Source organism: Microtus pennsylvanicus, chromosome 6, assembly GCF_037038515.1.
Source record: "Microtus pennsylvanicus isolate mMicPen1 chromosome 6, mMicPen1.hap1, whole genome shotgun sequence".
Lineage (NCBI taxonomy): Eukaryota > Metazoa > Chordata > Mammalia > Rodentia > Cricetidae > Microtus > Microtus pennsylvanicus.
The window spans coordinates 4,515,162-4,535,233 of NC_134584.1; the positions used below are offsets into that span (position 1 = coordinate 4,515,162).

The 20,072-nt window shown below is 51.8% G+C and overlaps 1 protein-coding gene across 2 annotated transcripts in view; it reads right to left on the reverse strand.

Moving 5' to 3' along the window:
* Positions 1-895: 895 nt before the first annotated feature.
* Positions 896-20,072, reverse strand: part of Slc12a7 (solute carrier family 12 member 7) — an 81,505-nt gene continuing 62,328 nt past the window's right edge. For both annotated transcript variants that reach the window (XM_075975699.1, XM_075975700.1), the window contains exons 13-24: positions 19,503-19,621; positions 19,009-19,107; positions 18,341-18,460; positions 17,268-17,372; positions 16,758-16,926; positions 12,410-12,605; positions 11,862-12,031; positions 11,645-11,776; positions 9,710-9,817; positions 7,150-7,328; positions 3,738-3,871; positions 896-2,663 (exon numbers count right to left, since the gene is read on the reverse strand). In XM_075975699.1, coding sequence (XP_075831814.1) covers positions 2,572-2,663; positions 3,738-3,871; positions 7,150-7,328; positions 9,710-9,817; positions 11,645-11,776; positions 11,862-12,031; positions 12,410-12,605; positions 16,758-16,926; positions 17,268-17,372; positions 18,341-18,460; positions 19,009-19,107; positions 19,503-19,621 — 1,623 coding nt within the window. In that variant the 3' untranslated portion in view covers positions 896-2,571. The remainder of the gene's footprint in view (positions 2,664-3,737; positions 3,872-7,149; positions 7,329-9,709; positions 9,818-11,644; positions 11,777-11,861; positions 12,032-12,409; positions 12,606-16,757; positions 16,927-17,267; positions 17,373-18,340; positions 18,461-19,008; positions 19,108-19,502; positions 19,622-20,072) is intronic.

Consider the following 20,072-nt stretch of genomic DNA (forward strand, 5'->3'; position numbering starts at 1 on the left):
AAGGTGTTGCCAAGAAGCCCCTTTCTCAGCAGGCACCCCATCACTTTCAGGATAAACCTTTTGACTCTGGGTTCTAGTCATGTGCTCTTTCTCAATGTGATCTGGGGTTCTGCTGCCCTGAGCTGGCCATGTACTCTGTTCACACATCAAGGTCTCTTAACTTACTTTTCCTAGCAAATTCGGACATATGTAGGGTCCTTGATCCTTTAAACCTCTAGGACTGCTCTGTCTCTCCAGGGCTCAGACCAGGGCTCACAGACACTCTGCTCCTGCCTACTACCAAGACAAGTTCTGAAGGCAGGCAGTCCCATTCATCCCCAGCTGGCTTTGGCACTGCCTAGAGGCCACAGCTCTGGCATCCGCCTTCGCCATGTGAGCCAGCACAGCCCGGTCTACGACAGTGGAGTGTCAGCTGGTCTCTGAGAGGGTCTCCTAGGTCTGTGCATGTTGTCTTGTGTGTCAGAACCTCCTGTTCTACTGCCCGGATGCTCGGGTATGGATAATGCCATGGTGAATGCCAGGGAGCAGGATACGTCCTGGGTCACAAAAATAACCCTACTTAATTTGGGGGGTCCTAATGCCATTCCCATGGCTGCACAGTTCTGTATCCCAGTGACAAACCCTCCTACTCATTACCCCATTTTCTGGATTATAGCTCTACTTGTACTGTGATGATTCTGGGGCTCTCATCCTTAGACAAATTCTGTGTTGAGTCCCTACAATGGGCAGTATTGAGCTTGCAGTTATTAGCCCTAACGAGCAGGCAGGAGAGTTCCCTTTAGTATTTTTGCAGTGCCACTCTGATGCAGGAGGCTCAACCCTAACCCCGAGTCGGCCCCGCAGTCAGTGCATCTTCTCCCATCACTAAATTTTACAGTAAGCGAGACACATGAGGTTCTTCAAACACATTTCATAGAACTTTACTCTTCTACTAAAACAAAGTCATACAAAGACAAAAGCCTATAAAAAGGAAAATGTGAAACTGATTCGAATGGCCACAGTTACCAGGAGCACAGAATTTGCAAGAGAAAGGACGTAGGACACTCTGGCTCTTTTGAGCAGTGACCCAGAACCTGGAAAGGCCTGCCACCTAGGGCATTCCTAGCTGCTGGCAGAGGCGCCTCACCTGCTCTGCTCTGGCTATTTAGAGTCTGAACCAAAGTCAAAGCTGAGTCAAATCAAGAGTGGACACCACTATACTGATGGGGACACGAGCTTGGCAGTGGTTACTCTGGCCAGCTGACCTCTGGTGCCTAACGAAGTCTGAGGAACCTGTACAGGTGCACTCTTGGCCTCTACCCTCACGGGGACTTCCTGAATACAGACAGGATTGATTCTCTTGGGGGGAAGCCAGAGATGACCCAGGGCCTGGCAGCATGGAGCATCCACACAGAAGATATCTCTATCAAGCTTCCCCAGAGAGGGTTAAATAAATAAATATGCCATACAGAACACGAGGGACTGATCGCTGCTGTTGCCCGCAGCCTTTGAACAGACCGTGACCTACAGAGCAGAGTGCACAAGGGGACAGTGCAAATGATGTCGGGTTCTTGAAAGTACAGAGGTGCCTGTGGCCTCAGCTAAGTGGGGTTATCCACAGCAGGGGACAAGAGAATCGGCCAGAAAGACCCAGGGTCATGGGCTGGGGCGTGCTCTCCCCAGGAGGGTGGGACGGCATGTTGTATGTGCAAAATGGTATGCTGCGCCCCCTCGTGGTTCACACTCTGGGAGGCTCCTGCTGTCATGGACTGTGTGCAGACTTCCTGTTGTTTGCTCGACACTGTGGGGCTCTGTGGTCACCTGCTTGAGGTTCCCAGCTCAGTGCTTAGGAAATAGAGGGGCTGGGTTCCCGTGAGAAGAGGAAGCAGACTGGCTGCAGACATCCCTGGCTCTGCAGGAGCTCTTAGGGCATTAACCCAGATGGGAACACAGCTGGCAGGCACCACCCACCCAAAGGGTGACCCACTCCCACCCTGTAAACACTGTCTCACTTTCCAGGGATACCCTGAGCCGTGCCTGAGGAGTGTGGGCAGGGAATGAGGAGGAAGAGTGGACAGTCCTCAGCTTGCTTACGGTACAAAAAGCATAGCAAGGACACTCCAAGAAACAGAGGTGGCAGAAGCCAATGGGGAACAGCTCACTGACATTCCAGCCCCAGGGAACTGTGCGTACGTTCACATGTTCTGGACAGGGTAGAAATGAAATGTAACTGCCACAAAATACTGGACAGTCATCCACAGACACGTGATACTAGTACCTGGAGGCGAGGCCCTGCCTGTAGTGGGAAGAGCTGACCCCAGAGTCCTGGATATACCTACCACTGCCCACAAGAACACAAGGAGCCACTCCTGTCAGAACAGCTCTAGGCACTGCCCCTGGAGCATCTCCTGCTTGGAGGAAGCCTAGGGGTGTTATGTCTGTGGGAAGCCATGTGTGGCAGAGTGACCAGAATCACCGTGACATCTTGGTAGGGCAGTGGCCACCGGTCAGAGGCGTGCTGGTGGGCCCGAGCCTGGCCATAGGCTGCTAGCATAGTCCTGACCCCATCCAGGTGTGTCCAGGCTACAGGTGTTAGGAGTAGATGGTGATGACTTCCCGGCCGCCACCCCTGACCAGGAGGACCCTGTTCAGCCCTTCAGTCAAGACCTCAAGAAACTCCATGTCTGTAGTGATAGTTAAGGGCATACCAATCTCAACTGGACACACAAGGGACTCCAGTGCACACTACAGACAGCCCAAGAAACCAAGGTCAGTGGCAGATGGGCAGACCCCAGGATGGGCTAGGGAGCTCTAAGAGATGAGGGGGTGGCAACAGGAAAGACCAGGAGGGAAACTACCACCTCCAGAGAACAGAGATAGTCCTGGAGTTCCAGTTACTAACCCCATCCCCCTGAAACCAACAACTGGGTCACTCCCGGGAAGCGTAGTGGTTGGGTGGTCTCTGACCAAGAAGCCTGAGGAAACATCTCCCTAATCTGCCACCGTGGTCCCAGTGGCTGCCCGACAAGACCCCAGAGATACCTTGGCACCCACAAACTGTCAAGGCTGTGGCCAACACTTGTTCCCCTTGATATGCCTACTGGGGGAAACAGCCCAGGGAGCCTGCTGAGAGGACACCCATCCAGGCAGAGAGTCTCAGCACTGTCTCTGAGGACTGCTCTGCTTGTGGGAGGGAGGCCACTGAGACCAAGAGTGGGTAGGTTCAGTTTTTCCTGTGTGGGTTTACTGTTCTATTCAGGAAGGCTTAGGGCAAGACTGCACTTGCTAGGCATCCGGGGAACCCAGTTTGTGTCCTATGAACCAGGCCCATCACCCAGGGACACACCAGATGGATTTGCCACTGCCTCTCATCCTGGGATGGGGCTGTGGCCCCCGTGGAGTGCTTCCTAGCATGCCGGTGCTCAGTCCCGACACCACAAGAAAGGGCCTGTCACTCTCCTCAGGAGCTTAAATGCAACATTGTTTCTCCAAATGCTAGAAGGACCCAGCCAGCCCTTCAGTCTGTTCAGACTCTGCAGCACTTGCCTTCCTGTCTTATCCAAGGTCCCCAGGGCAATGCACAGTACACAACGGGCAGAAAAGCATGCTCTGGTACTGAGAGGCTCAGGGGGACCTCTGTGTCCCTCAGTTCGCAGGAGCAGAGGCTCTGAGAACAAGGGGACCCAGGTCTGACAGTGCTGTGGCTGTAATACTGTTCACCAACCCCGCCCCCCAGCAGGAAACACTGGAAAGGATACAGTTCTCATCCCCCTGACGATTTTTCGGAGGGCCTGGCATATTCAGCAGGACCAGCTGTGCATCCTGGGACTTGTTGAGGACCACACCATTGAGCTTCACAGCTGTGTGCATCCTCCTGACGTTGGACTGGTCCCTGGGAGAAGGGTGGTACAGCGGGCAGCACAGTGGGCTTGAGGCTTGCAGCCTACCTAGCCCTCCCATTTTGTTCATGTACGCTAGGAAGGGCTCAGCGGATCATCTGAGGTCAGGTATGGGGCGACTTACTTAGCAGTAGAAAGCGTTTGGCTCTAGATACTTCAGAACAGCGCATCGCTAAACTGCTAAGCTTCTAGGGACAGTAAAGTAACGCAGGTAAACTACAATGCATTCAGTCAGCTGCGCTTGCGAAGCAGCCATCGGTACAGGCAGAGACAGGGTATGGGGCACAGCGGCTGTCTGGGCAGATGTGGGAACTGGCCTGCTTCTTAGGGCAGGGGCTACAACTGCTGAATTCCTGGCATCCTCCTGACCCCACATCTGTTGAACTGAGTACACAGCACTGAGGTCTAGGGAGGTCTGCCAAAGTCACGACATCACCACCCACGGACCCTCAGGGTCTGTGCTGCAGCCGGGATTTAGCAGAGAACTGGGTTTGGGCTCAGGCACCCCTCTTTCCTGCCCTTGCCAAGCTGCGACTAAGAACTAAGCTTCTACCACTGTGTGGTTCGGATACTTGTCTGTAACCACTGGAGCAAGCAGAGCATCACTGATCCCTACACCATGGTGCCCTGCTGCTATATGGGGTTCTGGACTCCTCAATGCCCCAGGTCCTAGGGATCACAGCCACGTAAGTGTGAGGATATTAGCCTTCATCCCCTCTCTAGAGGACTCTATCAACAGAATGTAGAACCAATGTTTAGGAAGCTTCCTTGGGAAACTGCCACAGAGCACTTCCTGTCCCTATGAATCTGCATTTTTATCTGTTTTGGGACATCTGGCACATCCCTGGGCTCAGGGCATAGGGCAGACTCTGTGGCCAGCCTGCTCATCTGCCCATGCAGTCTTGATTGCAGCCCTTCTGAATAGAGGCATCTCTGCCTCAGATACAGGGACAGGCAGATGAAGCTGCCATTTGAGGGTCATAGAGAGGTCCAGGATCACACCCACTGATCAACTCGACTCTAAGCCAAATATATCAGCTTGTAACTGCCATTCTTCCAGGAAGAAAACAGTCATGGGCCCTTTATCTTCTCTCTTCAGTTTAATTTGATAAAATTACAGGCCAGTCTCTGTGGCACCATCCAGGCCTCTCATTACAGGAACCCTGGATTCACTGCATGGAAAGGGCACAATTACTGTGTTTGGTCCAACAGCAGTTCCCAAACTGCATGAAATACAAGAGCCCAGGGGTGAGAGACTACGGCAGCCACATGAAAGCTGAGTGTCAGTTCTGGGTCTGACCTGCTGGAGCTAGAGACACCAGAGGGTTCGGGAAAGGCCCTTGAGTTCTGAAAGCTACCTGAATCCCATCTCAGCTCCCAGTAACACAGCAGAGTTAATCAGTAGAATGTCTTGTTCAAATGAACTTTCTAGATAGTGTCCAGACCTGGGAGTTAAGTCTACACAGCAGTCTTGGCAGCAGGAGGTAAAGTCACATGTCCTTGGCACGCTGTCAGCAGAGATGCCCAAGACCATCCAAAATAGAAAACACATGCACTCAAATGTCTACAGACGCTAAGAGGTGCATACAGACACACACATGCAGGTAGGTACACCAGTGTGTGCACAAACACAAATGTACTCAGACCAGCACACATGCATGAGCTTTAACTGGTGCACACATGTTCCAGCAGGTGTACACATTTTCTAACTGGTACACACATGCACTCTAACCAACACACGTCCACAGCCGTATAGGTTCCAGGGACACTGTGAAAGAAAACACATCCCTTGCTAGACTAAACAGGAAATGGGCCTGATCTTTCAACTTCTTCCTGACCCTGGCTGAGTAAGGCAACCCTAGATCCTGAAAGGTAAGTAATTACCCCACCCAGATTCCCTGTGTGTGCAGGCATCTATATGTACGTAAAGGCACGTGTGTGCAAGAGGTGTGGAATCAAACCCTGCTGCTATGTGATTATGTGTTTTAATAAACTATGGAGGTGGGGAGCTTTTGGATTTCCAGAGAGCAGAAAGCCTGGGGTGTCTCAGCTTCTCAAGATTCCCTCAGTGTTTGAGTATAACTAAGGGCTCTTTACCAGTACTGTGCACACTACCTGCTTGTCAGGGACAACAACTCAGAACGACTGACGTGAGGCAGGACGGGAACAGGGACAACAGAGGTGAAAGGACCAGAGCGACCCCAGCCTATGTCTTCCTAGAATGCTCCCACCCAGAGGTTTGGCAGCTGGACCCTCAGATCCCCGCCTCGGACTCCTGGCCCTGACGTCCAAATCCAAGAGCTCACACACAGGTAGTCTGATCACACAGAACTGATCTGCATCCCCTTCTCGCTGGAGAGGAAGGAATGGGAGCCTCCTGAATGGATGGTGAGCTAAGAAAGCAATTTTGTCTTAACTGAGTAGATTCTGGAGGGGTGTGGGTGAAGCCGCTCACTGCTGCAGGAAGCACACACCTAGCCTCCTTCAGAGCAGCACAGACCCAGCCCTCCGACACTATCTTTGGTGTCTCTTAGGGAACGACATCTGGGCGTGTGCCCTGAGCGGCTCTGAGAGGAGGCAGTGAGGTCAAACAGGGCTCTACATGCACAGGGCTGTCTACACGCACGCAGGCATGCAAGGCAACTCAGTCTACAAGGCTAAAAACGAAGGTGCACTTACAGGTTTCCCCACTCTCTACATGGAAGAGAACACAAAGAGCAGGTTACTCCAGCAGAGGATTCCACACGGTTGAGTTAATTCAAGTAATGGTGGCCATGCTAAGCTGGTAAAATGGCTGACCATGGTACGTCAACGGATTCTCACCTCACAGGACCCCAAAGCCCTCTTTCTCTCCCTAGGAACTTAGAGCTTTAGAATCATCCCACCATGAAGAGCCGGTCAAAGGGGCCCCTGGCTTGCTTTTGGGCTTGGGGACTATGTCAATGGAACTTAACTAAACCTGTCATAATGGCATCCCCACAACTGTGACAGCCACAAGGACCTCAGTCTTAAGGTTCTCAAGTCAGCCAAAATGATGGGGGCCTAGACTTTTGTGGGTCTGGAGCTCCACCTATCCAAGGGGAATAAGCCCCTCTCTCCAAGCAGAGGGAAGCCATTAGCAGTAGGAGAGTACAGTTCCCAGCCAAGTCCCCTTGTGACCTGACTCACTGGCGCTGACAGCATAGCCTTGGGCTGGTCCCAGTTCTCTGCAGGCCTGTGGGCCTGTGGTCTGCCCTTACTGTGCACTGGCCCAACCCACACAGAAACTCACGGCTTGAGGCTGAAGAGGTCTTTGAAGCCTGATGCACTGGTGTCCTTGTTCCTGTGTTTCTCTGCGATGAGCTTCTCTTTTGTCCACGTCATCTGCACTTTGTCGGGCGTTGGTGGGGCTTGGGTTCTAGCAGCTGCTGTGGTATGGGATGCTGTGTTCCTGTCGTGAATCAGTTGGGCCTGGAGAGGGAACAGAAGACTGCTCTTGAAAGCTACCCTGGAGGGAACCTGACCAGCGAGACCAATAAACCAAGAGGACTCATGTGTAACTGGCTAGGACCCCTCAACCACTGGACAGCAGCTCTACAGAGGCCCCTGAGCTGGCCTCACCTCACAACAGCCTCCCTATCTCTTGTACTACCAGATGGGCTTCTGGTTCCCTCCACCTCTTCTTACCTCACTTCCCTGCCTTAAAAGCAGAAAAAAGGATCTAGGACTCTGCTGAGTTAAAGGAACACCGGTGCCATAGACTCCTTACATGGTGTAGCCCCTGACCTCTCATTCATCAACCCTGACCAGCAGACACACCGTGGTGTATCACTATAGTAGCTTCCATCTCAGGGAGGAGCTTGCTTCAGCCCCTCTGGCTTTCCCTAGGGAAGCTGGGCCTGCCAGGCTCACAGAGGCTTTGGAGGGTCATACCAGGGAGGTCATGCCTGGGAGGATGAACAAGCAGAGTGCCTACCTAACAGCCCCATCCAGTGGCTTAGGCACCAAGGAAGGAGGGTGACTATTTAAAGATCTCTTTGAGACCAACCTGCAACCCTAGGCCAGAGGCAGAGATCTGGACAGTTCCTCCTCTTGTCTGGGCTATGGCAGTCATCACTAATTCTCTGGATCCAGGCTGTCAACAGCCAGGGACAAAATGAAACATGGTATCTGTCTCAGAGTCACAGCTAAGGCTCAGACAGTAGAGAGGGGACTTCTAGGACTTTACTGGGGATAAAAGACTCTTAAGAGACCTTGCTCCAGTAAACAAAGTCACCCACGTGGAAGCCAAGTGGGCCAACATGAAGCTGAAGATATAGCAATCCCCACACGGAAGGCCCTCGTAGCTAGGAATTGTAAATGTCCCCACATGACAAGGGGAGCCTGCAACAAGAGGTGGCCACTTATCTTCTTCATACTTGACAATGTGAAGGAGTCACTGGCTGATGAGGACACATGCCCTCTGTAGGGCCCAGACAAGTGAGTCCGGCTGGGTGAGGAACTGCACCTGCCTAACCCTCACGGCCTCAGCCAGTATGGGCAAGGACTCACTGCCTGCTTCCCTGCAGAGCCCAAGCCAGGGTGGGTCAAAGTCTACTGGGGATCACTACTCATCCTGTGCCATTCAGTCCTGTCTGTTCAGCAGGGGTCATCGTGGGGCCTCCACGATGGAGACCTTGGGCTAACTCAACTACATCTGAACTTCATGGTCCCTCAGTGCTCTCACCCCCACCGTGGCCTTAACTTCCTCACAGCCTCCACAGGGAAGAAGAGTCTGTTGGTTACCCACCACACTAGCAGTGCAACCGAAGGTTCCCACCCATCCTGCTGAGCTGCTTCAAACAAGCTAGTGGCTCTGTCCCACATGGAGGCACATCTCCGCTGAAGTCAGACTCCTGAATGTCATCCCCTACCCCAAACCCTCCTTGATCTGAGTTTAGGAATTCTCAAAGTTAAAGATGCCACTTAATCCAGTATTTTTTGTCCTGGCTGAGGCCAGAACAGAGAGGTTACCACTGGGACTCCCTGCAGTCCACAGGGACAGTGACAGAAACGAAGCCCCCAAGTCTTCCCAGACAGTATTGGATGGAGCCAGCTGGCAGGCATCCATGCTGCAGACTCTTCCACAGATACAGAGGGCATCCTATCTGGGTCCTATCTCCTGTCTCCTATGTCCCCAACTCTCCTAAGAATGTGGGGTGATCACTGCTCTGATCCTAGCTGTTAGTAACGTGATCCATGTGCTAACCATGGCCAATTCTCATGGACACTGAGGTCACAAAGTGGTGGGAGGCAGAGGGTTCTTGTGCCCCTGTGACCACATTTATCACTGAACCCCATTGAGAATCATTCCCTCCACCCACTCTGCTACTGCAAAGTCACAGGTAAGATTCTGGAGTTCATACAACAAAAGACCTATGGGCATATCCTCAAAAGACATGGATGTCATGTTCTTCACCATCTGTACCTTTCCTAGGTAAGATGATCACAAAGATGCCAGCCCTCAGGGTCACACTGTGCTAACAGGTACCGGGGGCCATGCTTGCTCTTCAACACTCAATGCCAAATGCCGTGGAACTATGTCAATCCAGAGCCATATGTTGCTGGGTTGTCCTCTGCCCCATCATCAGCACAGATTCCCACTCTGGGGCCACATGGCGCTACCCTAGCTACTTTCCTCTCCCCGGTGCACATACCTCTCTCCCCCGCACAGATTCCCACTCTGGGGCCACATGGCGCTACCCTAGCTACTCTCTTCTCCCGGGAGCATATACCACTCTCTCCCACACAGATCCCCACTCTGGGGCCAGATGGCGCTACCCTAGCTACCTTTTTCTCCCTGGTGCACATACCTCTCTCTCCCGCTCATTTTTCGACAGCTGCATCTGTTTCAGCATCTGTGACCTCTGCTCCATCATGAGTGTCTTCTCATAGGTGAATGCAGAAATGTCGTTTTCAACCTACAACGTGTCAGGCCACAAAAGTAAACAATGTATACAAAACAGTGTCGTTGCCAACCAGTGACCTAACCCCCTTTGTCAAGAGACCTAAAGCAAGCAGTGGCCACACAGAGTGACACAGCACTATCCCAGAGCAGCCCGGGAAGGTGTGAGTATGTGTGACTACGGAAGGAAGCATGGAGATAGTAGCCTACCTCATCCCTACCACACAGGTGATGCTGCTACATCTCATACTGACCAAGCACACATTGCTCGGGGTTCTGGGCATGGCATTCCTGGCTTGTCTGTGGATGCTGTGGTCTCAAGGGACACACGCTCCCAAATAACTGTGTCATTTCCTGTCTCAAACAAGTTGACCCCTCACAGAATTATTAAGTCCGTAGGTAAACATACCAAACCAAGGGACAGCAGCATCTAAGCTCTTGAGGATCTTGACTGTTGGGACTCAGAATAGCCCTGTCTGTTACACCCAAACACCACAAAACTTACACTCAGGGTAGCCCCTTGTCAGCTGACTGGGTTTCCCAGTTGTAGGGCATAGACTTCTGTATTCGGAAATGGAGGTTAACTCTAGAAACCAACTCCTGGTGCAAGACTGAAACCAAGGGGTTGGGCAGCCTCATACATGTACATCACAGACATAGGTCCAGGTCAGGGTCTGGCTTCTGGTCTCCATGACTAGCCCTGGTCTGCCTCACAGGACCTTGTCTCCTTCCATGGCTCTTTTCTGGGCAGCTTCTGTTACTAAGTCGAATGATGGTTTCTGACTGCTAACAATGCTGTTTCTGTGACTTCTATGTGCAGCCAGACCGAGAGAGCCATCTACAGAGGAGGCTGCAATCAGAAGCCACAGAGAGAGTCTGCAACTCCAAATGGCTGAGAAATGTCTAAATGCGCCCAGAGCACAAAACCCAAAGCCAACCTGCACTCTGACTTACACAAAGCTCTTACAGAGGGAGGAGAACATAGCCCTGTACCACAAGGTTCCCTGGGAGCTGACAAGAAAATGCAAGAGGTCGTCAATAATGCAAGGAGATGCCAGGCCTCATCCATGATTAAAGAGACATAGCCAGAGGCAGGCAGTTTGCAAGCTTTGCAGCCCTAGACCTGTGACTTCTCCATGGGACCACAGAGGGTACTGGCTCTCTCTACCTAACATGGCATTCCACATGGCTATGGAAAGAGAATGGGCCCTTCTGGAATACCCTTCACCAAACGGCCTCTCTGGGACTACTTCTAACCAAATGTGACGCCCTCCCAGTTCTACTCCAGGGACCAGGCTACACAGCCATGCACAGACCACAGGGTCAACGTGCACTGGGTGTCATCCTTGATCAAATGGACCATCAGAGAGTAAGCCATCCAGACCACATAACTGAGAACATGGCATTCAGAGAAAGCAGAAGGCAATGAGGAGCAAAGGGTACACGGTTCATCCCCATGGAGCTGCTCAGTCCATAGGGACAACCTTGGGTCCTTGGGCACAGCTGGAGTAGGCATCTTAGAATTCACTTCACTCCTCAGTCATTCAGACAGTAAATTGCATCTACTGTAACCCAATCACTTTATTCTACCTGTTAGCCCCACACTCGTGACCCTATTTACCCACAGATGGACAAATCATTCTAGCCATCGAACTATAAACTCATGGACAAAACAAAGCCAATGGCTCCAGACCTCTGGGAAGGCCTCACCCCTAGGGACTGTACCCCATTGGCCTCGTCCCCCAGAGCAGCTGTCAACTAAGGATAGAGACCACACAGTAGCCTAGAGGAGCATGACACCCAAGTTCCCCTACCCACCGAGAGCATGCAGGTGGGTACGCACCATCTCCACCACCTCCACCTCGGCACTGATCCTGAGGTGGTAGAGGAACATCTGTAGGTCCTTCTTCATCTGGATGCTGTTGTCATCCACCTGGGCTACAGTGAAGATGCGCATCCGGCATTTTCGCCACACCTGGGGAAGGGAGGGGACATTTCTGCAGGAACTCAAGCAAGGCACACCCTTCACGCCGTGGTCCCTGTGTCCCTGCGGCAGACACCTTGTGCTGGCGCAGCAGGAAAGGCAGCAGCATGAGCATGCCCCCATCGTGTACGATCCACCACACGTCAATGTTCCCGTCGCTGAAGCGTTCTTGGTTCTGCGGGAACAAGTCAATGTTTTTGGCCACCAACAATGCCTGGTGTGCTGCTGTAGTGTCACGGACAGTGTCTGTGGAGAGAGGCATACATGGGTGAGATCTCAGGGTGATGGAGCTAGCTCGACTGTCACAGGCTAAGTAAGCAGGGTCCCATCAAGTCATCTACCCAGGAGGGCATTAAGGAACAACTTCCATGTCACCAGCTACTCCATGGTCTCCGGAGGGTTGTGTGCCACATTCTAGGAAAAGCCTCAAACGGAGATTGGGCTTGGGTATTAGGGGAGAAAGTATTAACGATTATAAAGTAGCCATTTGCTTTCCCAGGGACTAACAACGTGGCTAGCACATTCAGAGGTCCCAAATATATACTCTCTGGCCAGACTTGGGTGTGACAGTAACACGGCTGGGGCTATCATGGAACCTTGGTGGAAAATGGTTGCCACACCCACCCACAAAGTTCTTCCAGGAGAAAGGGTTATCTGCCTGCTTCCAGGACTCTGGCCAGCCCATGAGGACAGTATTGTGTTTCATGCCACCGAGGCCAGCTGACTGGATCAGGTGAGATGCGCCATCTCGCAGGTTGGAGGACACCACCAGTTGGCAGAAGCCTTTGGTCTTCTCTGCACCCATCAGAGATCGGATGTTCTGTGGAAGTTGTAGGGGAGTGTCACTATGTGATGTCAAGACACCTGTCAGTCACCATTGCGGTGAGGGGGGCCCTACACATATGCCACAGCCTGACGTTTAGGGATGGAGACTTTGAGGGGTGCTTGGGAGTTGCTGGCCATATGTGTGAGACATATGTGTGAGAGACAACATAAACCTGGCACTGTGAGACACAGCTGTGTGTAGGTGTCAAGGAGGGTCACTACCCTGAGATAGTGCATTAAATATGATAGTGCCTTAAAATGATCTGTCTTTACCAAACACTCATTATTACTTGGATTGGGGGTGGGGGTCATATCAGACAATGATCATTAAATGTTTTAAATGCTTCATAGTAATGGGCCAACTTTAACAGCCTCTGAGCAAATCCAGTGCTCCAGCAACAACTATCAGACAAGCCACAATGCCAGTCTCCACTTCTGATACTCTGTCAGGCATCCACCAGGACAGCTCCTCCCTCCCCAGAACAATAGAGAGGTCAATAGAAGGGTCGATAGAGGGTGGCCACTGTGACTCAGGACACACCGTTCACTAATCAACAGCCCAAGGGATGCTGTCATTACATATCTATAGTGCCGGGCCTACTAGGTCCTCTTGAGTGCAGGGTGTCAGATAGAACCTAGAGGAACAGCCCTATCAGACTTCCCATGCATGTGGAGGGTGACCTTCAGCCTCTGCACCCTCCCTTTTAGTCTAGGAAGGCCACATCGCTGTAGGCACACATTTTCCACACTTCATGCAGGCATAGGGAGGAGGCCCTCTTCACAGTCCCTGATGAGATTCAGACTTAGCACTGATGCTGTGAGAGTCAAGACTTTGGAGACCCTGTAATGAGATGAGCGTAGTTTGCATGGGAGATAGATGTGCTTGGGGAACTAGGACCGGGAGGGGTGAATGATGCTCCCAAAGAGGCCCATTATGACCATGCTATAGCCAAGATGGGGAAATGTGACATTATTTGGAAAAGATGTCCTTTCAGAATAATCCTGACTGTTCAATGGGACCCAAAATCCAGTAACAAGTCACCCTAAAAAGATAGGCAGAGAGACCTGAGGCAGAAGGCAGGCAGCTGTGTGGAGACAGAGGCAGAGGCTGAAAGGCCTGGAGCCCCAGAGCTAGAAAGGGAGGAAGTATATTTGAGCCCACCGTGCCCACACCTCAATCTTAGTCTTCACCCAGTCTGGGATTGCTCCACTGGTCACGTGACACACTTCTTCCTTTGCCTGATTTCAGGGGCCTATGTCAGCCCCACAGTGCCCTGCACTAGAGCTCCACATGGTTCCCCAGCACCCCCTCCTTCCTCCCTTACTTCCTGTTCATCTTTACCACCCATCCAGGGCAGACCAGGCTCACACAGACATGTTCCACTTATAGAATTCTGCGTAATTCGGGAACAATCTAAACACACTGTCCTAAAAGGGGAACATGCCAGCGAGTGGGAGGCAGCCCAGGCAGGAGGGACACAGCTGCTCCTAAGCAGGAAGGAAAAAACAGTGCCCAGGATGGGGGTTTCACAGGAGAAGTACTACGGAGGCTGACTCAGCACAATGGCACTTGGCAGGGGCATTCTGTTGTCCTTCAGGCTGAAGCAGGCTAAAGGTCACAGCAGAGACCAGGATTTCACAGGGCACCCAAACACCACTGCCCTGGCTTTGTGATGCCTGTATCCCTGACACTGGATGCAACACTGCTTTCCCCATGCTACAGACTCGAGGAGCTGGAGCTGGGTCTTTTCACCTTACTGCTAAAGAAGCTCCTGCCTAGCCTAATGAAAGCTGTAAAGGCCAGAGCCCCGAGTAGGCAAGCACCTAGCCCAGGTCGGCACTGTAACAGACAAGTCAGGGTGACTGTGGGCAGGGAGACCGTACAGGAGAAGATGGGACCTCAGTTAGGGAAGGATAGACTCAAACTCTTGAGCCTTCTCACACAATTGGTGAGGTAGAAGGGAAAGTAACATTAATTCTGATAAGGAGAAACCATGTAAACAAGTTTCTTACACAAGCTTTGATGATTTATAAAAAGGCTTTCCCAAAATGTCCTTATTTTTATACTACCAACAACAGTCTGATTGGAGGATAGGGATCCATCAGAAAAGTGAATCAGGGCCCAGATACTGACATGCAGACAGATGGACCCTTGGGCAGCTTTTTCTTGTTTTTGCTGATCAATAGAAATGATTAATTCCAAAGCTAAAGCCTTTCTCATAACCTTCTGCTTAAAAGCACTTAGAGACTAAAATCATCCACCCAGGCATTAGGGATGGCTCAGTGGCTGAGCACCTGTCTAACATGTATGGGGGCCTAGGTTCCCCACCCCCACCCCAGCACTGCAAAAAAAAAAAAAAACACAAGAGAATCAGACTGTTAGACATAAGTGAGAAAGCTAAGGGTGCGTCTCATGTCTTATCAGGATGGAGATTGAAAGTGGGGTCCGAGGATCCTTTGCAGCCATCACTTCCACACAAATACCTTTTCCCATTCATTGCCAGTGAGACCAGATAACAGGAGCCCATGCACACCCTTATGCCCAACTGGTAGTCTCAATTCCAGGGATTTCCTCCTCAGTGCATGACAGTGCATATAGCAGACACTGGACTCTCTGTGCCCGCGAGTTATCACAGAATAAAAGCAAGAGCACCTCCAAGACAGAGCTACCTCCTTCCCCATAACAGGATGCTTCTCGGACCAGCTGCAGGTTAGTTACTAGCAGACACGACAGAACACGGTCCATTCTAAAAGACGAGAGCTACCATGCTTCAATTCCCGAGAGAACACATCCATCCTTAAGAATGATAGCTACAATGTTTCAATTCACAAGACAACACCGGCCCTCCTTAATGACAATAGCTACAATGTTTCAATTCACAAGATAGAACCCATCCATCCCTAAGGACAATAGCTACAATGTTTCAATTCACAAGATAGAACCCATCCATCCCTAAGGACAATAGCTACAATGTTTCAATTCATGGGTTTACAGTCAACAGGTGCCAGTGTTTGGATCCAAGGAGACACACGCTGATGGACAACTGCTGGCCTCTTTGGAGGGGCAAGAGGATCCATGGTTTTCCTGTCCTCCTTGAACTTGCTGAATCTGACTGACCTGAAAAGCTGCCTGGGTAAGCAATGCCATCACTGAAAAGGCCACGAGATTGTCACTACAAACCAGGGTCACCAACAGCCATTCCCACCCATGCTCACAATCATACCTCTTACACCTGGCACAGCCTAAACTCAGAAATTAGGCTGCAGCTTACAGACACTCAGGCGGCAGGAAGCCTGAATGTACAAGCAAGACCAGATATGGACAGCCATTAGAGAAAAGCTGATCACCTCTCCCCCTCCAGAGAAGAGGGTGATACCCAGACATGGCAGCCATGATGGAACCCTGGGTCAGGCCCACAAAATGGAGAGAGGAGTAAAAAGGTTTCTGATAATCTGGGAAGCTGGACACTGGAGGTGGACAATCAAAGGGTTCTAGATAGATGACAGAATAGGATGTCACAGGAAAGGGGAGGGAGGTGACAGCACCCTGGTCTTATGGGGACAGCGGAGGCTAGAGGTAGACATTAGGGGACTGATGATTCTACTTGCTCGCCTCTGCTTAGGCTGAAGATTTCCTGTCTCAAGTCTGAAAGCAGAGAAATGCAAAAGCATGCATAGGATCCCGGGAGTTACACAGACACCAAACTGTGGGCAGCGGGCTACAGAGATGGCACCAGTATGTCCGCAGGAGCAGGTTCTAGTCACTCTCCCCCTCATTCACAGGATCAGGACATCTGCAGCACACTGCCTCATTTACCCACCGTCTCTACATACTAGAAGGAGCTGGGGTGCATGGGAGCGCAGCTATAACAAGCACCAGGAGCAAAGTACCAAGACTAGGCACGGGGGCCCATAGTGCCTGAGTTCTACAGCATGCTGAGTGGAGCTGTCCCTACTCCTCTCTGTCCCAGGAGACCACATACCTCCCTTTCTTCAAGTCTTACTCCTGACCATTTCAGACTCGGCAGCCACCTTGACAGGTACAAGTGACAGCACATGGCTCCTAAACCTCGAGATGCAGGACACGGCTCAGCCCTTCCTAGGTAGCTGGAACCCTCACATCATTCATGACACTCCCCTTGCCCACCTCTTCAGCCCTCTGGGCCTCCACATGCTTGTCTAAGAAGGTGCCCTCTAACACAGAACCCACGATGGTCAGGCCCTTGCCAGCCTTCAGCTGCGAGGTGAAGGACAGCAGGCGGGGGTGCTTCACACACTGCTCAGAATCCAGGTTCAGCATCACCAGCACCTGGGGCCTGTGGTAGGGTAAGCAAGGACAGGAGTTACAATGGCAACGCACAGCCCGGGTTCCAGTGCTCACCAAACCAGATGGGATAGAGATGGGAAGGACAGGAGAGACGGGTACAGGCCCTGTGTCGAAGGCTACTGGTGTCCCAGCTAAGGGTGCTCAGTTGGGCCTTACGGCAAACGAAACGCTCTTAGAGGAGTGTGCCTCCGATCCATACTGGCTATTCTCCCATTCTTAGACAGTGCTGCCCTGCCAGATCTCTCCCCAGGGCCAACAGCATTAACCATGAACAGGTTAGGGTCTTTGCTCTGTTCTGCTGTCTATTCTATGGCTGTAGGATGTACTCACCTCCAGTTCTTGGTATGTGGGGGCCCATGTTCCACACGCAGAAGGGCATAGCGGGCAGCATTCAGTGACAGGCCCCTGATGCCGTCACCCCACTCCTTTTCAGCCCTGTGTGGGTAGAGAAAAGGGTCATCTTGTCCCTGTAACACTCTAAGAATGTTTGCCTGGCTGGGGTATTCACAGTTTCTGTAAACCTGAGACATGAAGGGGCTTCCCAACACAGGCAGGGGCTACTGGGTAGCATGGAACGGTATGAGCAGCAGGACTTCCTCTGTGGCACTGACCACCAGGGACAGAGGGAAGAATGAGGGTAAGACCATAACTTGGGAGCCCTGCACCAGACTGGTCTCAAGGCCCAGAGTAGGGGCAGAACAGTCAGGGAAGGACAAAGGAAACTCTGTGGGAATAGAACTCTGACATGTAGCTCCTGATACATGCCACCCTTGTCCAGAGTGTGTGCATGTGTGTACAAGCTTACAATGGGTGTCACACATCAGTGCTGTGGTTGACAGAGTGCAAAATTCCTTAAACAGACTGTAACAGTCACAGCTGCTATATGCAGCCATAGATGTACCCACTGATAAAGTAGAACGTTAAAAATGTGTGACGTGGGCTGGAGAGATGGCTCAGTGGTTAAGAGCACTGTCTGCTCTTCTAGAGGTCCTGAGTTCAATTCCCAGCAACCACAGGGTGGCTCACAACCATCTGTAATGAGATATGGCGCCCTCTTCTGGCGTGCGGGCATACATGGAGGCAGAATGTTGTATACATAATAAATAACAAATCATATATATATATAATGTGACGTTAAAAAAAAAACAGGAAACAAAATGAAACAAAAAACCGGGAGCACAATGGCTCCTGGGCAGGAAATCGGCGTATACCTGAGCAAGTCAGCCTGGCTGGGGTCAGAGGATGACACAGTACCCCCCAAATTTCACAGGGTGTCTAACCTCTGAGACCTCATCAACAGCACCCAGATTCGCGCCCCCAGGCCGGGCGCAGGTCAAGCCCTGGTTCCGTGTGAGCCTGAGGAGTGTGGGGAAGTCACAGCCGTGCGAGAGGCTGCCACTCACCCGCGGTATTCGATGTACTTGTAGATGCAGCCAGCGATGAGCATGGCGAAGAGGGCGTAGTACCAGGAGCAGATGAACATCAGGGCAAGGCAGAGGCTCATCCCGAGGAAGGAGAGGGTCCTAATGAACAGGAAGCTCAGACCAGGCCAGTACAGCCCCTAACTGGCACCTGAAACTGCTTCACAAACCGCACCTTCCCCATCATGAAAGCCTCCCTTGTAACAGCACATCAGCCTCAACCCCTGGCAGTCAGGCCTGTCACTCAGCCATCCCTGAAATATGAAATTCCTTCTAGGCACCCTGCTGTGGCCCAGGATTGTGGCAACTTGAGGACAGCAGATGCCTGTTTACCTCCTGAGATGGACAAGACACCCCAGCCAATGCAGAACACAGAACGGGCTCTATGCACCCCATCCCAAAGCAGACTGGCAGTCCTAAGATCTTCACACTTCCGATTGATCAGAATGATACAAGAATCCCACGTGTGCGCAGGAGTGTAAGTACGAGTCAGACCTTCCTTACAGTTCAGAGACCAGCACAGGACCATTACCTCAAGGAATTCTTTCCACAAAAATAGTTTTAAGCCCAGCAACAGGGGGGCCCTCCAGAACAGATTGCATGTGCTCAGGTTTGTGGGTCCCTCAGGGCATCCATGCAGAAGGCCTTACCAGTGGTAGAACTTGAAACGTGGGCGCCAGTTGGGTGTGCGCAGCAGGGTCTGGACAGCACAGGCCAGATTCACGAACATGTAGCACATGAGGAAGAACCTAGAGCGGAAGGCCCAGTAAGTCGGCTGCCCCCCACAAAGCAGTACTGTGGTATCCAGCCAGGGCCCCACCACACACTGCTCATCATCTTCCAGGGAGACCTTCCCTGTTCACACACTGGTGCCTCCTCTATGGGCCTCCACACAGCAGCTGAGAAACAGGTCCCATCCTACTGTCCCTGGCCAAACACCACAAAAGTAGCCACTGCCCCTACCACAGCAGCTCTCTGTAAAACCATGTTGGCCTCAGCTGGACCAACAGCTGTGTACCCAGAGCACAACCACCTGGCCTTCTGTGCCTGCCTTGTATGTTTATTCCTGACCCTGTGTCCACACAGGAAGGGACAGTAGCCAAGCCCTCACACTCTCCACCCTGGTGTCCTTTAGGTTACTCACATGGACAGGATGGGGGCCACACTGTCCAGGGAAGCGATGAGAATGCCCGTCTCACAGATGAGGGCCGTGAGCAGCAGGGCCCACGTGGGCTCCCCATTGGCCTTTCCATGGCCAAATACCTGCAGTATGGAGAGAGAGGTAGGTGGGCTGGGGCAAGAGAACACCCAACCACGGGTGAGCGGAACAAGTGGACAAGGCAGTGTCCTTGACAAGTGAGGTGTTCGAGACTTTCAAGCAAACCTAGCTTTCGTCACATGTCACTATGCTGTATGAAGCCAGGCCCAAAAGTAAACTAAACAGCCACACAGACAGGCTCAGGGGACAGCTCTGCCACACCTGGACTTCCATGCTTGCTTGTTGGTTTTCTTTTTTGTTTGGTTTTGTTTTCTATCTTCAGATCACGTCTGTGTGGTCAGTGGCCTCACTGGAACTCTACAGCCTCCAGAATTTTTGGAAAACAACTTCTTTTGGTTTAAGTTATTGGGTTATGATGCTTTGAGATATCATAATCCCAGGAATCTCATTACATCCTGCACCTCTAGGTTCACTCCAGTAACTGCAGTCCCAGCT